At 50.8% G+C, this 20,644-nt stretch overlaps 1 protein-coding gene across 1 annotated transcript; it reads left to right on the forward strand.

The window, feature by feature from the left end:
- Positions 1–185: 185 nt before the first annotated feature.
- Positions 186–18,986, forward strand: SETTUDRAFT_99181 (uncharacterized protein; the record flags this gene model as incomplete). The annotated part of the gene is made up of 4 exons (XM_008032882.1): positions 186–1,363; positions 1,417–3,338; positions 3,417–13,073; positions 13,123–18,986. The coding sequence occupies 4 exons, from the start codon at positions 186–188 to the stop codon at positions 18,984–18,986; spliced, it is 18,621 nt and encodes a 6,206-aa protein (XP_008031073.1).
- Between the last annotated feature and the right edge of the window lie 1,658 nt (positions 18,987–20,644).

Raw genomic sequence — 20,644 nt, forward strand, 5'->3', positions numbered from 1 at the left:
GGGCGAGAGGAGTGGAGAGCGATTATGGCACGTGACAAGGTCATTTATGGCAAGTCGAGGACATGGTTTGTCCATAATACATGTTACTACGCTGATATACGTGAGAATTGAGACATCATCCATCCCAGCTTCCACCCATCATCCCCACTTAATTCATACCACTCACCATTTACCATACACACACCATGGTTCACCAAGTTGAAGTTGGCCGCGAGCCAGAAACCCGGAATTTCTGGACGCAATGGAAAGAGGAAGCCGCACCGTGTTACTTCCCTTCCTTGATCGAGAACAATGTTGCATCATCTGATCGCTCGGAGCGAAATGTTGATCTCGAAATCCTGGAGAGACACAATAAAAACGTATCCAGTGAAGAGACTCAACTGGACATATTGACAGCATGGAGCGTCGTGTTGCAGCTGTTCACAGGGAATGATTCCGTATCTTTCGGATTGACCACCCAGTCAGGCCGATCGAGGTTATGTTCGGCAACGGTTGACCGAGACACAACCGTCATGACAGTGCGAAATGTGCTGAGAAAGGACCTGGCCCAAAGTGAAAACTTCACATTCTCGGGTCTCAACAACAACCCTTCATTTCAGTCATTGGACGGCGAAGCCTTCTGCAATACGGCAGTAAGCTTCGATACCACCATCACACCAGAAGATGACGACATGGCTGTTCATCTAAATTTTCTCGAATCCAATGACGCTGCTGAGGCGAAGCTCACCTACTCACGAGCATATATGGGAGAAGACGAAGCTGCAGATGTTGTCAACACATTCCAGCAGGCTCTCAGCGAAGTCATTACAAAACCCACGACTCTCTATTCTGAGATCCAAACCCTCCATCCAAACAGCTCCAGGAAGCTTTTCGAGTGGAATACCGTGGCACCCGCCTCGGTCGATCGATGTGTTGGCGAGCTCTTTGAGGAGCAAGCCAGCCACACCTCAACAAATATGGCCATCCACGCCAGCGACGCAAGTTTCACATATGCAGAACTTGAAAGCGCATCGCGGAAGCTAGCACTAGCACTGCAAGCAAAGTCTGTCGGTCCCGAAGACGTTGTACTGCTGTGTTTTCCAAAGTCCGCATGGGCTGTTGTGGCGATGATGGCGGTGGTCAGAGCAGGCGCAACTATGCTTTTCTTTGATGTTTCCCACCCAGTGGGTCGACTTGAAGAGATTCAAAGTCAAGTACAGGCCAGAATCATGCTGACAGCGCCACAATACGCCGATATGTGGGCCTGGACAGGTGCAGACGTCCTCGCGGTGGACCCTAATTTGATGGATAGCCTTCCAGAAAGCTCACTACTGGCCTCCACTGTGAGGCCAGATAATTCCTTGTACATTATTTACACTTCAGGGTAAGTAATTGGAGTAGCCGTTTGCCAGGGTGATCAACTAACCATTGCTTTAGCTCCACCGGCAAACCCAAGGGCTGCTGCGTTGAGCATCGCCAGTTCCTTACTGGTTCGTTCGCACAACGAAAGGCCAGTGGAATGCGGGATACGGACCGTGTCTTGCAGTTGGCAAGCTTCTCCTTCGATGTCAGCTTGCTTGAAATCATGACTTCACTCATAACCGGTGCGTGTGTCTGCATCCCAGGAGACGCATCGCGTTCACGGGGACCAGCTCATTGTATCCAAGAGTTTGGCGTGACTTGGGCATTCTTGACCCCGTCTTTGGTGAAGCTCATGACCCCTGACATGGTCCCGACCCTGCGCTTCCTGGTTCTTGGTGGCGAAGCGCTTGGAAAGAGTGACGTCGAGACCTGGGCACCCACACATGTCCAACTTGCAAATGGCTACGGACCAACGGAGTGCAGTGTAGCCGCAACAGGACTGCCAAGCCTATCTCGCGATACAGACCCGAGTAATATTGGATTCCCTCTTGGTGCGCTAATATGGATTGTAGATCCCGAAGACCATCGCCGGTTAGTTCCGCCTGGATGTCCAGGAGAGCTCCTTGTTCATGGGCCCATTGTCGCCCGCGGCTACTACAAGGACGCAGAGAAAACAAATGCCGCTTTCATCGAAGACGAATTCCCATGGCTACCCAGGACCGAGTCTGGCGCAGCCAGGCGAATGTACAAATCTGGCGACCTTGCCCGCTTCAACAGCGATGGCAGCATCCATTTCTTGGGTAGAAAAGGCCAAGATTCGCAAGTCAAGCTGCGCGGGTTGAGAATAGAGCTTGGTGAGATCGAGCACCATATCGCTAAGCATGAGGCCGTCAGGCGAGCAGCTGTGTTGCTGCCACGCCAGGGCCCGTGCAAGGGCCAGTTGACAGTTATACTATCACTGAACACAGCGCCGGAGCCGGAGTCAGACAAAGAATTACAGCTTCTTCACGGCTACCTCGACGATGTCGACCAGATCAAACAAGCTGTCTCTGACCACCTGCCAGCCTACATGGTCCCTTCGCTATGGCTCGTCGCCAGCTCCGTCCCTCTGTCAATATCCGGAAAGCTTAACCGTTCGGCCGTCACCCAGTTCATCAACGGCATGAACGACGAAACCTACCACATAGCCACTGGAGACGATTCCGAGACCGCCGTACTTCCTGCCAACCCGATTGAGGAGAAGCTCCAGCAGATCTGTAGCGAGATCCTCAACGTACCCACATCCAGCATTCGTCTCAACCGCTCATTCATACACAACGGTCTTGATAGTATTCTGGGTATGCAGCTCGTTTCGAAATTAAGAGCTGCAGGCATTGCCGTGTCAATCAAAGATATACTGGAAGCGAAATCACTATCAGAGCTGGCTGAGAGGGCCCAGACTGGTGATGAAGTCACCACTGTCAAGACATACCCTGTCTCGTACGATCTGGCAAGATTTGAGTCCGATATTTTGCCAGGCCTTCCCGTGGAGGCAGAAGACATCGAGGAAGCCTACCCTCTGGGTGTGATGCAGAAAGGCATCCTGCTGAGCCAACAACGAGAATCAGCTAGTTACGAACTTCGGATCCTGTGTCGAGCTACCCTTTTTCATGGGCGAGAGAGCATCGATATCAACCGCCTCAAGGACGCCTGGACGAAAGTCTCGAACCGACACGCATCATTGAGAACTATTTTCACTCCCAGCCTTGCAGACGACTCACCCTGCGACCAGCTCGTATTGAAAAATGTTGATCCACAAATTAGCATCGTTTCATGCAGTGACGAGACCGAAGTTCGTCAGGCTGTTCATCAGTACAGCATCGCCAATACCGACAAAGGTCAGAGACCAAGAGTTGATTTCGTCGTATATGCAACCAAACAGTATCTTTACTGCATGGCTGCTGTCGACCATGCGCTGATCGACGGTGTATCTGTGCTGCTCATGTTCCGCGATCTCAGTGCTGCGTACGCCGGCCATTTGGACCTTACCCGCACAACCAAATTCTCGCACTACGTCGGCTATATCCAACAACAAGACAAGTCTGCCAGCATGAATTTCTGGAAGCAGTATCTACAAGATGTCTCCTCTTGCTACTTTCCAGTCCTCAATGACGACTCTCACGCATCGGATGAGTTGCATGAGCTCACGGCATCAATCGATCAAAGCCTCAGACTCCACGTCTTCTGTAGGACGCACAACATCACACCTGCCAGCCTGCTGCATTTAGCGTGGGCCATGACCCTGCGAGCTTATAGTGGCGCTGAAGACGTTTGCTTCGGCTACCTCTCCGCTGGACGAGATCTCCCAGTCCAGGACATTGACGATGCTGTCGGCGCATACATCAACATGTTGGTATGTAGATTGGACTTGGGTGAGCTTGCATCCAGCAGCCTGCTCCACCTCGCGGAGTCTGTACAACAGTCCTTCCTCAAGTCAATGCCTCATCAGCTCTGCTCCTTAGCCGAGATTCAGCATGAGCTTCAGCTTCGTGGTCCGCTCTTTAACACCGTCCTATCCCTACAAAGCGCCTTGGGAGAGGTGATCCAAACGAGCGATGATAGCATAGCTTTCGAGATTGTGGATGAAGTTGATTTGACAGAGTACGACATCTCGGTCAACATTGCTGTTGCTCGAGAAGATGTCCGCCTGAGCTTCCGCCATTACACATCAAAGGTAAATGACAAGATGGCGAGCAATATCCTGGAAACTTTCCAGAATATGATCAGGATCATCATCCAAGATCACACGAAGCGGCTCAATGAGGTCGACCTCCTCAGCGAAAACGACAAACAGCAGATCCTCTCGTGGAACGAGAAGATATGGGAAGATCACCGGCAATGCATCCACGGTGTTATCTCTGAGCAAGCAAGACGAAAGCCAAATGCCCTAGCCATCGACGCGCATGATGGCCATCTGACTTATGCTGAACTCGATTCAATCAGCTCTCTGCTTGCAGCTCATCTTAGCGAGTTGGGTGTTGGTCCGGAGACTTTAGTTCCGCTTTGCTTTAAGAAGTCTGTCTGGGTTCCCGTAGCCCAGATAGCGGTTCTGAAAGCAGGAGGAGCTTGTGTGTCAATGGATCCCACACACCCTGAGAAGCGCAGGGACGAGTTGCTCCGACAGTGCGATGCCAAGATGGCGCTCACCTCTCCTGAGTACGTCCACCTCTTTGAAAAATTGGTTGGAAAGGCTTTGGCAATCAGCAAGTCACTCCTGGATGAGTTGGTGGAAAGACAATCCACTTTACCGAAAACCTGGATAAAGCCAACGCCAGCCAATCCCTGCTTTGTTGTGTTCACGAGTGGCTCAACCGGCAAACCAAAAGGAATTGTGCTCGAGCATCACGCGTTGGCGAGCAGCAGTGCAGCACATGGCCCCGTCATGATGTACAATCAACCTGGCGCACGAATTCTTCAGTTTGCTTCGTATACCTTTGACGTCAGTATCGGCGAGACATTTTCAGGTCTTCAGATGGGAGCAACAGTCTGCATCCCTGCCGAGGAGGATCGCCTGGACGATCTTGCTGGAGTCATCAACCGGATGAACATCAACATTGCTTACTTGACACCGTCAGTAGCTAGTCTCTTGGAACCAACAGATGTTCCAAACCTTGAAGTCCTCGTCTTGGGAGGCGAGGCCGTCAGGGCGGAGAACGTTGCGGCCTGGGCTGACAAAGTGCACCTCATTAACCTCTATGGGCCAGCAGAAACCAGTGTATACTCTACTGGATTGTCTCCTGTCACCCTCACCACTGCCCCTGGAAATGTCGGTTTTGGCATTGGAGCACGTATGTGGATCGCAGACGCTAGCAACCCGGACCGACTGTGCCATGTCGGCGAAGTCGGAGAACTCCTCATACAAGGACCTATTGTCGCCCGTGGATATCTGAACGACCTTGAAAAGACAAACGCCGCTTTCATCCCGCCGCCTCGATGGATGCTTGAGGCCGGTATGCAGATTTCTGATGAAGAGAAACTGTACCGCAGTGGTGATTTCTGCAGATACAACTCTGATGGCACTCTCAACATTGTCGGTCGAAAGGACATGCAAATCAAACTTCATGGGCAGCGTATAGAGATGGCGGAAGTCGAGTATAACATCCTCCGCTGCGACAGCATCGCCAATGCGGTTGTGTTGTACCCTCGAAGTGGACCACTCAAAGAGCGACTAGTAACAGTAATTGCACTTCGCGAATCATCCAAGGCCACAGAAGACACGAAGACAATTCAGCTCATCGATCCTTCACGTAACTCAGTAGCAGCGAAGAAGATTTCACAGGGCAGAGCATACTTGGGTCAGCGCGTCCCAGGATACATGATGCCTTCGGTATGGCTCTGCTTTGACATACTGCCGCTGTCCCGGAACGAGAAGACGGACCGTGTTCGTGTGCTGCAATATGTTCAAGAGATGACCGCTGTTTCAGGCGTATCAAATGCTGCCGCTGAAGAGGAGATCGAGATTTCAGTTCCTTTGACGTCGATAGAAACCACTGTACAAGGTATTGTGGCCGCAGTCCTTGGACAGCCGGAGTCAAAGATCTCCATGGACCGGAGCTTTGTAGGGATGGCCGGTGATTCCATTCAGGCTATGCAGGCCGTAGCAAAATGTCGGACAAACGGGTTGTCTGTCACCGTCAAAGACGTTCTTCTGAGCAAGTCGCTGAGAGACCTTGCAAAGAAAGCACGTCCAATGTCAACTACGCCTATCCGACAAATTGGTAGTGATGAGCCATTTGCTTTGCTTGCGAACGCGACATTGGAGGCCCTCGACCAGGACGTTAAGAAAATTGGCTACTCTGGATCAGACGACTTGGAAGACGCTTACCCCGCTAGCCCTATGCAGCAAGGCCTTCTCATTGCCCAGGCGCATGCAAGTGGTAACTACAAGTTCTTCGCAGTCTGTGAGACAACGGCACTTAAATCAGGCGTCAAAGTATCAGTCGAGGCACTGCAGGCAGCATGGCAACAAGTCGTCGACAGGCATGCCATCCTCCGGACCGTCTTCTTCGAAACAAGCAACGCAGAAATTGATTCTGTTAGCTCTCTCTTCACTCAGGCTGTATTGAAGCGATTCAGCGTGAGGAAGGCTCAAGTCAGCGACTATCAGACACTTCTGGACCAACCCTGGACCAACCCTATCGATTATGAAGACGGCCTTCCACCCCACAGATTCACAGTCTATGAGAGTGCCACAGACGGCAAGGTATACTTCAATCTCGAGATCAGTCACACATTGATTGATGGTGCTTCGATGGCCATCATTCTCAGGGATCTCGTCTCAGCCTATCAACACCAAAGTCTGGCTCCTGCACCGCTTTACCGCAACTACATCTCAATGCTGCTTGAGAGTCAGCAGACACAGCTGGAGATCTCCCTAGCGTATTGGAGCCAATACTGCGAGGGTGTTGAGCCTTGCATTATGCCCAAGCTCCTGCTTGATCAGAGTGCACCCATCCAACCAACTTTGGAGACGGTCAAGGTCGCCTTTCCTTCTGAGGCTGTCGGAAAGCTTCACGCATTTTCGAAGGCTAATTCAGTCACCTTGGCCAGTATTTTGCAAACTGCGTGGGCCATTGTCGTCCGGGCGTACAGCAGCAACCCCGATGTCGTTTTTGGCTTCCTTGCGTCTGGTCGTGACATCTCGCTCGACGGTTTGGAGAACGCCATGGGCCCTTACATTAACATGCTGATTTGCCGTATCAATGCAAAGTCTTCGAACAAAGACAGCATACTGACGACAATTCAGAAGGCACAGAGTGACTATCTGGACGCCTTACCTCACCAGCATGCTCCGTTGGGCCAGATCCAACACAGCCTTATGGACGCCTCTGCAGGCTCACGCCTTTTCAACTCGGTTCTATCGATCCAGCGGCCACTCTCAACAGAAGACAATGGAAATGAGATCAAGATTGAATGTGTGCACTCCTACGACCCGACAGAATACGACTGCAGCGTCAGTATCACCGCCAGTGAAGCAGTCGTTGAGGCAAACATCAGCTACATGTCGTCGTACTACACAACTCAGCAAGCCACACGTATCGCGAAGACCTTCTCAAAGGTTCTGACTGACATGCTGAAAGACCCCACTGCACCACTCACCAGCCTCAATTTTGTTACACCGGAAGACAAGCACACCATCCTGAGCAGAAACAAGAATGGAGAGGTTCCATCGGCGGTTGAGGATCTCATCCATGCGCAAGTTGTTCGTCAAGCAGCACAGAACCCTAGTGCGCCGGCTATTGCTTCGTGGGATGGCTCCTATTCTTATGAAGAGCTCATTTCCATTGCAGGTCGTCTTGCGCATCATCTACGGAACAATGGAGTCACAGCTGAGCAGAAGGTACTCCTCGCTTTTGATAAGAGCAAGTGGGCTATCGTATCAATGCTTGCAGTTCTCCTGGCAGGAGGCACCTATATCTCCATCGATCCTGCCCATCCGGCTCAGCATTACCGGAACATTATTGAACAGGCCGAGCCGATCCTGCTTTTGACTGGATCCCAAAAGTATGCTGAGAAGCTCAACGCTGTCTTCAAGTCCCTCATGGTTGTCGAAGAGAGTCTATTATCCCAGATCCAGGACCACTCGGATCTCCCTGATGAGGTAGCCTTGCCGGAGAACGGCGCCTTCATCTGCACCACTAGTGGTAGTACTGGACGCCCAAAAGCCATTACGATCACTCATAGCTCTTTCAGTTCAGTTGTCGGCTATAACAATGAGATGGGCATTGGAAATAGCTCTCGTGTCTTCCAATTCGCAAACTACACTTTTGACACCTCTAACTCAGAGATCTGGACACCATTGATGCTGGGTGGATGTGTCTGCATTCCTTCCGAAGACGAGCGGATGAATGACACTGCTGGAGCAATCAATCGTCTCGCTGTCAACTGGTCGTTCTTCACGCCCTCGATGGCAAGTTTGTTGAATCCCACAGATATCCCCAGTCTCAAGACACTAGCTTTGGGCGGTGAACTTGTTCGAGAAGACATTGTCAGTACCTGGAAGGACTATGCCCGGGTAATCAACAGTTTTGGACCAGCTGAGTGCTCCGTATGGACTAGTATGGCCGACATTGGACTTGGAAATCCCCCTGCTACTATCAACAAGGGAGATGGAGGCTATGGTGCTCTTCTCTGGATCGCCGACACTACTGACGTAACCAAATTGGCACCTATAGGAGCGACGGGAGAGCTCCTGATCGAAGGACCGATCGTCTCCCGCGGCTACCTCGATCTTGAAAAGACTGCAGAAGCTTTCATTCCACCACCGCCCTGGCGTGCGCAAGACAAACCCGACACTCGCCTGTACCGAACCGGAGACTTGGTTCGCTACAACGAGGATGGTACCGTCGTGGTTGTTGGTAGGCGAGACGCACAAGTCAAGCTGAACGGACAACGAATCGAATGCTCTGAGATTGAACGCCATGTGGCTTTCCACGAACTCGTGCGCTTTGCGGTCATCTTCGTGCCAAAGAAAGGTATTTGTCAAAGAAAGCTTACGGCAGTCGTTACTCTCCAGAAATTCTCTGAGAAGACTATGGAATCCGAGGAGCTGCGTCCAATTTCTCCTGAGCATGCCAAAGCGGCAGCTGAGCAAATTGAAGAAGTCAAGGAGCAGCTTCGTAGTCGCGTGCCAGGATACATGGTACCAACGTCATGGCTCATTGTGGAGTCAATGGCTTTGACGCCATCAAAGAAAGTCGATCGTGTAGCCATTGCTCGTTGGGTCGAGATGCTATCGAACGAAACCTACACGCAAGCTTTGGATGCCACGGCAGCCGCAGACCAAGGCGCCATCGTGGAGAAGGAGAATCTCAGCCCAGAGGTCAAGCTGATCCAGCGTGTTATGGCCACCGTCTTGAACATGCCACTAGACCAGGTTGACCTGAACAAGTCCTTCTTGAATCTTGGAGGAGACTCTATCCAAGCTATCGGCACAGTCGTCCAGTGTCGAAAGGAGGGTCTGCGCTTAACGGTTAAAGCCATCATGCAGTCCAAGAATCTCCATGATCTCGCAGCGGCTGCTGAAAAGTCGGATCAAGCCCAAAGTCTACAGCAGGAGGAACTCTTTGGGGTTCCCTTTGAGCTGTCGCCTATTCAAAAGCTGTACTTTTCCGAAATTGCTAGGTCCTCCCGCGACCCGGAGGCGAACCAGTTCAACCAGAGTTTCTTGCTTGCTGTGACTGCCAAGATGGATGCAGACGAAGTGGCAAATTCTCTACAGAAAATTGTTGAATACCACCCACTGCTGCGAGCCAGGTACTCTCTTGGAAATGACGGAAGTTGGATGCAAACCATTCCAAAGCAGGCAGAAGGAAGCTTCCATTTCGCAAGCCACGATATCGACTCGGATGAAGACGCCCGCTCAATTGCTCGGAAGCAGCAGGAACAGCACCGCATCGAGACAGGACCTGTATTTGCTGCCGTGCTGCTGAACATCAAGAGCACCAGCAAACAGCTTCTGTTCCTCACTGCTCACCACCTGGTCATTGACCTGGTTTCTTGGCGAATCATTATTCGGCAGCTGGAGGACTTGCTGACAGTCAAGGGATCGCTGCTACCCGCCCTCAAGCCGTTCCCATTCCACTCTTGGGTCAAAGCCCAGGCAGAATACAGCAACCAAAATCTTACTCCGCAATCCGCTCTCTTGCACGAAGTCCCAGCAGCCGATTTCAGCTACTGGGGTATGCAAGGGGAGCAAAACCTCAGGGGCGATATTGCAGAGTTCAAGTTCACACTTGATGCTGATAGCACTGACGGGCTATTACGGAGAAGCCACACATCCATGAAAACCGAGGCTCTGGACATCCTACTGGCTGCCGCCTTTTCATCATTTGCGGAAGCGTTCTCGCGTACACCGCCAGCCATATTCAACGAAGGACACGGAAGAGAGTCCTGGGATAGCTCTCGCATTGATGTCACAGAAACAGTGGGCTGGTTTACTACCATGTATCCTCTACATGTCTCACCTGTCAAGAGCGATCTCACTGGCACTATTCAGCAACTCAAGGACCAGAGACGATCCATACCACGCAAGGGATGGTCTTACTTCAACTCAACGATATCGAATCCAGAGGGTAAGGCTGCATTCGCCAAGCACTGGCCGATTGAGATCTTGTTCAACTACCTCGGAGTATACCAAGGACAAGAACAGGAAACAGCACCCGGCAAAGACACCAGTCTTCTTCAGATCATACCCTTCAATGAAGGTGACTTTGGTCCCCAGGTTAACCGGTTCTCGTTGATCGATATCAACACGTATGTTCTCGATGGGAAGGCTCATGTTTCACTCACCTACAACCGCAAGATGAAGCATATTGATGAGATTGAACGCTGGGTACAGTTGTATCAACAAACACTTGCCGACATGATTTGCGCCTTGGAGCAGTCGCCACGAATCCTGACCCCAGGAGACTTCCCTCTATTGCAGAACATAACCTACGCCAGTCTCCAAGGACTCCAGAAGCTCTTCGAGGTTTCTTTCTCTCTTGACAACATTGAGGATATCTACGCCTGCTCCCCAATGCAAGAAGGCATCTTGCTCACCCAGAACCGGATGGATGGCGCATACCACATTGAAATGATAGTGCAAATATCGTCCGTTCGCGGTGCACCAATCGATATACCCAGACTGGTCAAGGCATGGCAGATGGTAGTTGACCGACAAGCGGTGCTGAGGACCGTCTTTGTGGAGGGCCTATCTGACCGTCCACATGATCAACTCCTACTCAAAGAATACTCTGCCTTGGTCAAGTTATTGAACGCGCCCGAGGGAGATGCAGTGAGCTTCTTGAATGCCCAAACACAGGTATTAAGCCCTGACCAGCCGCCGCATTGCCTTACAATCTTGCACGACACCAAGAACAGCCTTACTCTCTGCAAGCTGGAGATTAGCCATGCATTGGTGGACGGTACATCGATGTCTATCCTTGTCTCAGATTGGGTGGAGGCTTACCAGAACCCATCTAACGCTAGCCCTGGACCTCTCTACAGCGACTATATTAGCTACATTCAGTCGCAGCCCCGAGACGCAGCCGTCGACTTCTGGAAGAGCCAGTTGAAAGATGTCAGGGCCTGCCACTTCCCCACTCTCGCAGAGTCGAATGTCGAACCTGAAGAAACTCGTCCTCTTCGCCAAATCGAGGTCAAAGTTCCTGAGGCCTCTCAGGTACGAAGTTTCTGCCAAGAGCACAACGTTACTTTGGCAAGCATCTTCCGCCTGGCATGGGCAAAGGTTCTTCGAGCCTTCACAGGAGACGATCAAGTCTGTTTCGGATACTTGGCGTCTGGTCGAGAAGTCCCAGTGGCGGGGATCGAAGAAGCAGTCGGAGCATTCATCAACATGCTCGTCTGCTCAATCGACTTCGATATCACCTCGCAGCAATCGGCAGTACTGTCTTTGGAGAAACTTCAGGACGAATACCTGCAGTCTCTTCCATACCAGCATGTCAGCCTTGCCGAGATCCAGCACGAACTTGGCCTATCTTCTGGCCAAAAGCTGTTCAATACCGTGCTCAGCTTCCAGAGGCGACCCCACCAAGACTTTTTCGCTGGCGACTTGCAACTTCGCTACATCGACGGTGTGGATCCGACGGAGTACCCAATCTCAGTCAGTATCTCCGACGACTCCGGCAAGATCCACGTGCAAATGAGCTACTTTGCTAGTATTTTGTCCGATACCCAGGCAGCGAGTGTCAGCAACGCACTTTCTAATGTTCTCGCCTCCATCATGGATAGACCGCAACTGCCAGTTGCACAGTTGAAGATGGCAGATGACGAAGACCGAAAACAAATATCCTCTTGGAACTCGGATATTCCTGCAGCGGTTGAAAACTGCCTGCCCATGATCTTCCAGGAGTCGGTAAAGCGCGCCCCTGAAGCTGTTGCTATCGACTCGTTCGAGGGTACCATGTCATACGGCGAGCTAGATCTCAAGAGCAGTCAGGTGGCTGCCCAAATTATGCAACAGGGAGTAACCGTCGGCGACTTCATTCCAATCGCCTTTGAAAAGAGTATTTGGGCCATTGTGCCTATGATGGGTGTCATGAAAGCTGGAGCTGCTTATGTCCCTCTCGATATGGCCCACCCAGATAACCGTCTGAAGACTATCATGGCTCAGCTTGGACATTTCCGGTTAGTCCTGGCATCGCAGATCAACACCAAGCGAATGCAGACGCTGGCGGATAGCGTCTTGACGGTTTCTTCCGGGACCCTTTTGGACATGGCTTCGGCTCCTGTTGCCCTACCTACCATCACACCTGAGTGTTCTGCATACTGCCTCTTCACATCTGGTACCAGTGGTGTGCCCAAGGGCGTGGTCCTGAGCCACCGAGCAGTAAACAGCAGTACCTTCCACCACGGTGCCCTCATGGGTTGTAACAGCTCCACACGCATGTACCAGTTCGCCGCCTTCACCTTTGATGCTTGCATCTTGGAGATTTTCACGACTCTTATGTACGGCGGAACCATTTGCGTCCCTTCAGAGGATGAGAGGATGAGCGATATCGCCGGCTTTATCAACAGGAAACAAGTCAACACCGCCTTCATGACACCGTCAGTTGTGCGCATACTCAAACCTGAAGATATTCCAACAATGAAGACCTTAGTACTTGGAGGTGAAGCGCTCGGAGCTGACAACATTGCGACATGGGCAACTAAGCTTCGACTGATGAACGGATATGGCCCAACAGAGACATGTGAGTATTTCAACTTTAACGGTATAGCAGGACTAACTCGATTTCCTAGGCGTTTTCGCAGTAATGAAGACTTTCGAAGGCACGACAGACCGAAACGACGTCCTAGGCAAAGGAGTTGCTTCCCAAACCTGGATCGTAAATCCCGACGACTCTAGTCAGCTTGCGCCCCTGGGAGCCGTCGGCATGCTTCATCTTTCCGGGCCGGCACTGGCAGATGGCTATCTAGGAGATCAGACCAAAACCGATAGTGTATTCCTGGAGAGTCCCGGCTTTCTTCCAGACGAGAGAGCATACAATACCGGCGATCGCGCTCGCTACACTGCTGACGGCTCCATCGTCTACCTTGGCCGAGCTGACCAGCAGACGAAACTACGTGGACAGAGAATCGAGCTTGCTGAGATCGAGGCTCATACTTTGAAGAACCTACCAGACGTAAGTGGCGTCTGTGTGGACATTGTACTTCCAGGTGGTCTACAAGACAAAGCTTGTCTCGCCGCTTTCTTCTGTCTAGACAAGAACGACAAGTCGCCTCCGGGTGAAGACCTGCTCCTACCCGTGTCCGAGCATTTAAAGGACGAGATCTTGATGCTCAAGAGGGCTCTCGAGGAAGCACTACCACCGTATGAAGTTCCGGCTCTATACATTCCTCTCAGCAAGATGCCAACGACCACTGCTGGAAAACTTGACCGACGAGCTCTCCGCGAGGCGATAGCTACCCTTCCACAAGAGGAGCTCCTGCGCATGTATTCACAAGCAGAAAGCTCGAAGAAGCCTTTGACCACTGCAGCAGAGCAATCCCTCGCTCTCGCCTGGGCTGAGGTATTGAAAGTACCAGTCTCTCGCATTGGGGCAGATGACAACTTCTTCAAACTGGGAGGTGATTCAATCTCCGCAATGATACTTTCTTCGAAGAGAGTGGCTACAGTAGCGGACATCTTCAGAAATCCCGTTCTATCAGACATGGCAGCTGTGCTCAGCAGCAAGTCGACCAGCAGCAAGAGTGGCAGCGAGACAGTTGCTCCATTCAGCCTTCTTGACAAGAACACTACTATACAGTCCATTGCAGCTGAAGCAAATGTATCTCCTGACGATGTTGAGGATGCATACCCATGCACGCCACTGCAAGAAGGTCTCATGGCGCTTTCGCTCCTGAATCCTGGATCGTACATTCTACGAAAGGTCCTCCGGCTGCCGGCCACGATTGACCTGCCAATTTTCAAGGACGCCTGGGAGGTAACGGTTGCTAATACCCCATTCTTGCGTACAGCAATCGTTGAGGGCCGAAACGCAAACTCACTGCAGGTCGTACTCAAGTCCAACTCCACAAGCTTGTGGCGTACAGCTTCTAACCTTCAAGACTACCTTGAAAAGGATGAAAAGGAAAGATTTACCTTTGGATCGCCATTATCGCGCTATGGTATCACTGGAGATGGCCACTTTGTCTGGACAGCACACCATTCCATCTACGACGGCTGGACTCTACCCCTGATCCTCGATCAAGTCCGTGCCTTCTACACAAACAGCACACCGAAGAGCGCGCCTAGCTTCAACAATTTCGTCAAGTACATCACTTCTACCACTCACGATGAAGCCAAGACCTACTGGACAAACTCTCTGTCAGGCGGAAAGCCAACCATTGCCTACCCAGAACCCCCTGCGGCTACTCATACTCACCAAGACAGGGTTGATGGAGTAGCAAATCGACGAATCGAAATTCATTCACAATCAGACGCCGATGTTTCAACAGCAACACTGCTGAGAGCAGCATGGGCATATGTGCTCGCCCAGTACTCCGATGCTGGTGAAGACAACGACGTCGTGTTTGGAACCACCCTTTCGGGTCGCAGCTGCCCAGTTGACGGAATTACAGACATTATTGGACCTACGATCACAACAGTGCCTATTCGAATGGGTATTCCTACAGGAGAAGCCACTGTCAGAGCCTTCTTGAAGGCAGTGCAAGACCAGGCAACAGACATGATGCCGTTCGAGCACTTCGGTCTGCAGAACATTGCCAACATCAATGCAGACACTGCAGCAGCTGTACAGTTCCAGAACCTCTTCGTCGTTCAGCCCATGGCGCAGAGATTTGACATCCAACCAGAGGAGCTACTTGGTGCGGAAGAAGTGGCTCTCCCCCTGAAAAGTTTCGACACATACCCGCTCGTCTGGGAGTGCAGTCTTGATGAGAACGACATCCATGTCGAAGCCCGATTTGATCAGGCTATCATCCTACAGAGTCGAGTAGAGAGGATGCTCCGTCACTTTGAGCATATTGTATCATGCTTCCAGCAAGCTTCGGAGGAGACAAAGATGAAAGACATCACCATGCTCACCACCGATGAAATGAGCCAGATTCTCGATTGGAACAACACATACCCAGAGATTCTGGAGACAACTGTCCCTGCAGTCTTCGCAGAGCAAGTCAAACTTCGGCCCGACTCACTTGCAATCGATGCTTGGGATGGAAAACTGACATACGCTGAATTGGATCAACTATCAACCGCACTAGCCGGAAAGCTAGCTCGAGACTACGGAGTAGGCCCAGAAGTCTTAGTTCCACTGTCTTTCCAGAAATCAATATGGGCTGTGGCAACACAGCTCTCCGTCATGAAAGCAGGCGGTGCCGTCATCAACCTGGACCCAACTCATCCCCTGGACCGTATTCAGCTCATCCTTCAAGATGCCAAAGCAAAGGTTTTGCTGACAGCTTCTCATTTAGAAGAGAGGTTCGAGAAGGTAGCTGGCCTGACAACAATTGCTATTGATGAGCAGTACTTCGCCAACCTGCCCCTTACGAGCACAACTGCTTTGCCTACCATCAGCCCCCATAATCCAGCCTATGTTCTCTTCACTTCTGGATCGACTGGACTCCCCAAAGGAATCGTTATCGAGCATCGCAGTCTTTGCTCCAGCAGCAAGGCACATGGAACAGCCTGGAACATTGGCCCATCGACTCGCCTTCTTCAATTTGCAGCCTACCAGTTCGATGTCTCAGCGGCAGATATCTTCACCACACTCCAAAGGGGTGGCTGCATATGTGTGCCTTCTGAGAATGAACGTCGGAATGACCTTGCAGGCGCTATCAACCGATTCCAATGCAACTGGGCTTTCCTGACTCCAACGGTCGCCTCACTTCTGCCAGCCGAGGGTATTCCCAGTCTTCGGAAGCTAGTTCTTGGTGGCGAAGCTAGCACCAGAGCCATCATCGACAAATGGCACAGTGTCCTGGACCTCATTGTGTGCTACGGACCAGCTGAGACAACAATTTACTCATCGGGAGCGCCTCCAGCCACAGCTTCCAGTGATCCAGCTGATATTGGCTCTCCGATTGGCGTCTTGAACTGGATCGTGGATCCTTCAGATCATAACAAGCTTGTGCCTATCGGCTGCACAGGTGAGCTGCTACTGGAAGGACCCACTGTTGCTAGAGGTTATTTGCACAATGAAGAGAAGACCGCTGCGGCATTCGTTACCGATCCTTCTTGGGCCAAGTCAAGCAACAAGCCAAGGAGGTTCTACCGCACAGGAGACCTTGTTCGTTACAACGAAGATGGTACTATCCATTTCGTTGGGCGCAAAGACACCATGATGAAGATTCGCGGTCAGAGAGTCGAGGCCGGCGAAATCGAACACGCCATCCGGACAAGGCTTCCTACACTTGAGCATGTCGTTGTCGACTCAGCTCGCCCGGAGAGCCTCGACAGCCGCACTGCATTGATTGCATACCTCCAACCCACCGCCACCCCAGCTGGAGAAACCCGTGTTCTTCCGCTGGAGCCAATCAAGGAAAACTTAGTGGCACTGCAAGCATCGCTCTCAGGTGCTTTACCACATTATATGCTGCCCAACTACTTCATACCCATTTCTCGGGTGCCACTGACAATGAACGGCAAGACGGACCGCCGCAAGCTCAAGGAACTGGTCTCATCTCTCACTAGGGAGCAGCTACTCGAGTATGGTCTACAGGTTTCGTTGACAAGCAACAAGCAACAGCCATCAACTACAACAGAATATGCTCTGCGTGATCTCTGGGCTGAAGCCCTGGGGGTAGACGCTGATGCTATTGGTACCGAGGACCAGTTTTTCCGAATTGGTGGCGACTCAATCCTCGCTATCAAGCTGGTATCGACAGCCGCTGCGAGTGGCATCAAGTTGTCAGTCACAGACTTCTTCCAAAGCCCTGCTCTTTCAGAAATGGCCAAATCCGTCGACGGACGCACACATTCTGAGGAACAAAAAGATGTGGCGCCCTACGAGCCATTCTCCCTCATCACGACCAAGCCACAACTCAAGCTGGTGAAGGAGCTCGCAGTACAGATCAAGACTGCTGAGGATAACATCTTGGACGTTCTTCCAGCAACTGACTTCCAGAAGAATGCTGTTGCGCATGCCTTGATCAAGACTCGTGGATTCAGGAACTACCTCTGGCTGGACCGTGATAGCGATGCGGAGACCAACCTTATCACTGGTGCACTCAAAGCTTTCGTGGCGCAGCACGAGATTCTCCGTACAGTATTCGCTGTTCATGAAGCAGATATTGTCCAGACGGTGCTTCGTGATCTCCCGTACGAGATTGAATGGCATGAGGCTGGAGATGACATCGAACCGCAGACCAAGCGGATCTGCAAACAAGATGCCGAACTTCCAGTGATTATGGCTGATCCACTGTTGAAATTCTTCGTGGTGAGCAAAGCTGGCTCGGAAGCTTCATACCGCCTCATCATGCGCATCTCCCATGCACAGTACGACGGCTCTTGTCTGCCGCAGCTTTTGAACACCTTGGCTGCAGCGTTGCAAGGTCAAGAAGCGGGTCCGATCTCATCGATGGCACCATACTTCCAGGAACAGGCAGCTTCGCCAGCCCAACAATCAGAAGCTGTAGAGTACTGGAAATCTCTTCTCAACGGCTCGACTATGACACAGATCGTCAAACCTCTTCACGAAACACCATCCTACAAGAACATCTACAACACGTACTTGACGAAGATGATTCCTACTCCGTCAAATGTCACAGCAAACCACGGCATTACTTTTGCCACAATTCTGAAGCTCGCCTGGTCCCTCACGGTTCACAGTATGTCCTCGTCAAACGATGTAACCTTCGGGCACGTCGTCTCTGGTCGGCCACCATCCCTCACGGCCCTCATGGGACCTTGCCTGAACATTATCCCCGTGCGGGTTGGTCTCAAAGACACTACCTCAATCCTCAGTCTTTTGCGCCAGATCCAAGACCAGCATGCCTCTAGTTACCCCTTCGAAGCTACCGTTGGCACAAGAACGATCATCCGAGAGTGCACAGCCTGGCCACAACACACACGTTTCAGCAGTGTTGTGCAACATCAAAACATTGACGAAACAACCGAAGCAGGACAAGTGGGCGCCTGGTGTCCGGAAGCTGATGAAGCTGATGTGGCGATCAAAACCACACCGCTAAAAGGCGGTGAAGTGACGGAGGTGGCGATGATTTGCTCTGATGTTATCATCGGTAAGGCAAAATGGGAAACTGTTCTTGAAGTTCTCTGCGAGATTATTTCAGCGGTTGGCGAAGACGAAAGCAAGACTGTTGGAGAAGTGTTGCGCAGTGAAAGTGGGTTGCGTCTGCCCCTGACCCGCGACGATGGCTACACAAATGGTTACACGAACGGTGTCAATGGCTTCCATCAACAAGCATACGCTGAGCCAAAGGCAACGTTGGCAGCTCTGTGGCAGGAGATTCTGGGTCTTTCTGAAGATCAGACCATGGCGTTGGATTACCACAGCGATTTCTTCCAATTGGGAGGCGATTTGGTTTTGGCGGCGGTTTTGGTTACCAAACTACAGCAACTGGGTGTCTGTAACGAGTTGAGTGTGGAGGAAGTCATTGACCATTCGCTGTTTGGGCAAATGGTTAAGTTGTTGGTGAAGGTCTAAGCGCTGCGGTCATTCATAGTACTTGTTTTTGGCTTTGGAGTTTTGGGTTGGATTGATTTGCTTCTTTAAAAGAATAGTTGTTTATAGTTAAATGATTGTTACGCTCAGAAAGTCTGCTCACTACGAAGTTGTAACTGTGCATGTGTTGTCATATTTTTTAATGTCAGTACTTATGCAAAGGGTGTGCTTACGTTGGATGTCTCCTACCTGCTAAATATAGGTCAATGACCTGAACCTTTTCTCACACCAAGACCGCCACTACTCTAAAAAGGTAACTAGCAGCTCCGATCGATAGGGCAAAACAGAGTCAAGCATTTTCTTCGTCGAAGTTTCGATATGTTAAATAAGAACGCTCTTAGAGATCGGCGAAGGCAATCATGGGCCGAGATGCGCACGAAACGAATGTGGCATCCTGACGTTTAACTATTTAAGGGGAGAATTCATACTTGTTCATTTCGGAGATGCCTCTCAAGAGTTCGTGCTGACAGGGGTGTTGATAATACTACCGTTACACTCACAAAAATTAGACTAACTAGTGCCAACAATCTTTCAGTGCGTCTGGAGCCCTTTTATACTCATAGCTGCTTGCGAATTCAAGATTTTTGGCCATACATATAGATCTTTTTGAATAGAGAGGAAATTCTACTGACATGTTCTGTTATGCAAGACGACTAAAAGTTGAGAACATTTTACTTGGGTACAGAGAAAAGCGTTTCTATTTTGTGAGCGACAAAATTCATCGGACCGAGAGGAAGAACGTTTGGAAGGCACCTGCATAAGCACTATGCTATTAGCATCTGAGCTTGTTCGTATCCAAAGGGCCTATTGTTCAGGGGTTGCATAATCTACGTACAGATACCTTGTAAACTACAATTACGGTGTTAATGAAGACCAAAAGCTAGGACGCGCCGTAGTGGGTAACAGGTTGCAATACGGGGGTAGTACACGCAGCTTAGGGAACATTGATATAAGATACAACGCAATGTCATCACGTTTCTTGTCTACCCTAGGTTTTTACACAAGCATCAAAGTTGTCTCTGAATTTTCTACTTCTTATCTTACACCTATCCGCCATTACACAAAATCTACGTTTACCCAAAAAATGAAAGTGAACTGTTTAGTTTCTGTGCTCCTTTTCACTTGCCAGGCAGCTGCATGGTGCCAGGGATGGCAGTTGTGCACCGTAAATTTGTCCCACATACTATATCAAAATATAAGTTAACACCTCATAGGGACGCTGCATCAAAGGCCGTGATAACACTTGCGGAGCAGCATTTGGATCAAATCAAGGAGTAGATCCCTGTTCGGTTTTGTCGCCAAATCAATATTGCCATCATGGTCCTTGCGTAACGTGTTTTACAAGCGAGCGCCGCGTACAAGCGAGCGCCGCACCCCACCAACTTTGTGCACCTCTCTCATCTCAATACATAATGGCTCAACGCAACGCTAGTCAGTTAGCTTTAAATGAAGTAGATATCCAGCTCGCTATATCCTCTATTGAATCTGGTCAGATATAGAGTAATCGCAGTGCTGCTGCTATCTATAACGTGTCAGAACAAACAATCCGCCGCCGACGCGTCGGCAAGCCTGCCCGACGCGATTGCCAGCCCAACTTAAAGAAGCTTACTAAGCTAGAAGAGCAGGTGATAATTGATCAT

This window comes from Exserohilum turcica (assembly GCF_000359705.1).
Source record: "Exserohilum turcica Et28A unplaced genomic scaffold SETTUscaffold_8, whole genome shotgun sequence".
In the NCBI taxonomy this organism is placed as follows: domain Eukaryota; kingdom Fungi; phylum Ascomycota; class Dothideomycetes; order Pleosporales; family Pleosporaceae; genus Exserohilum; species Exserohilum turcicum.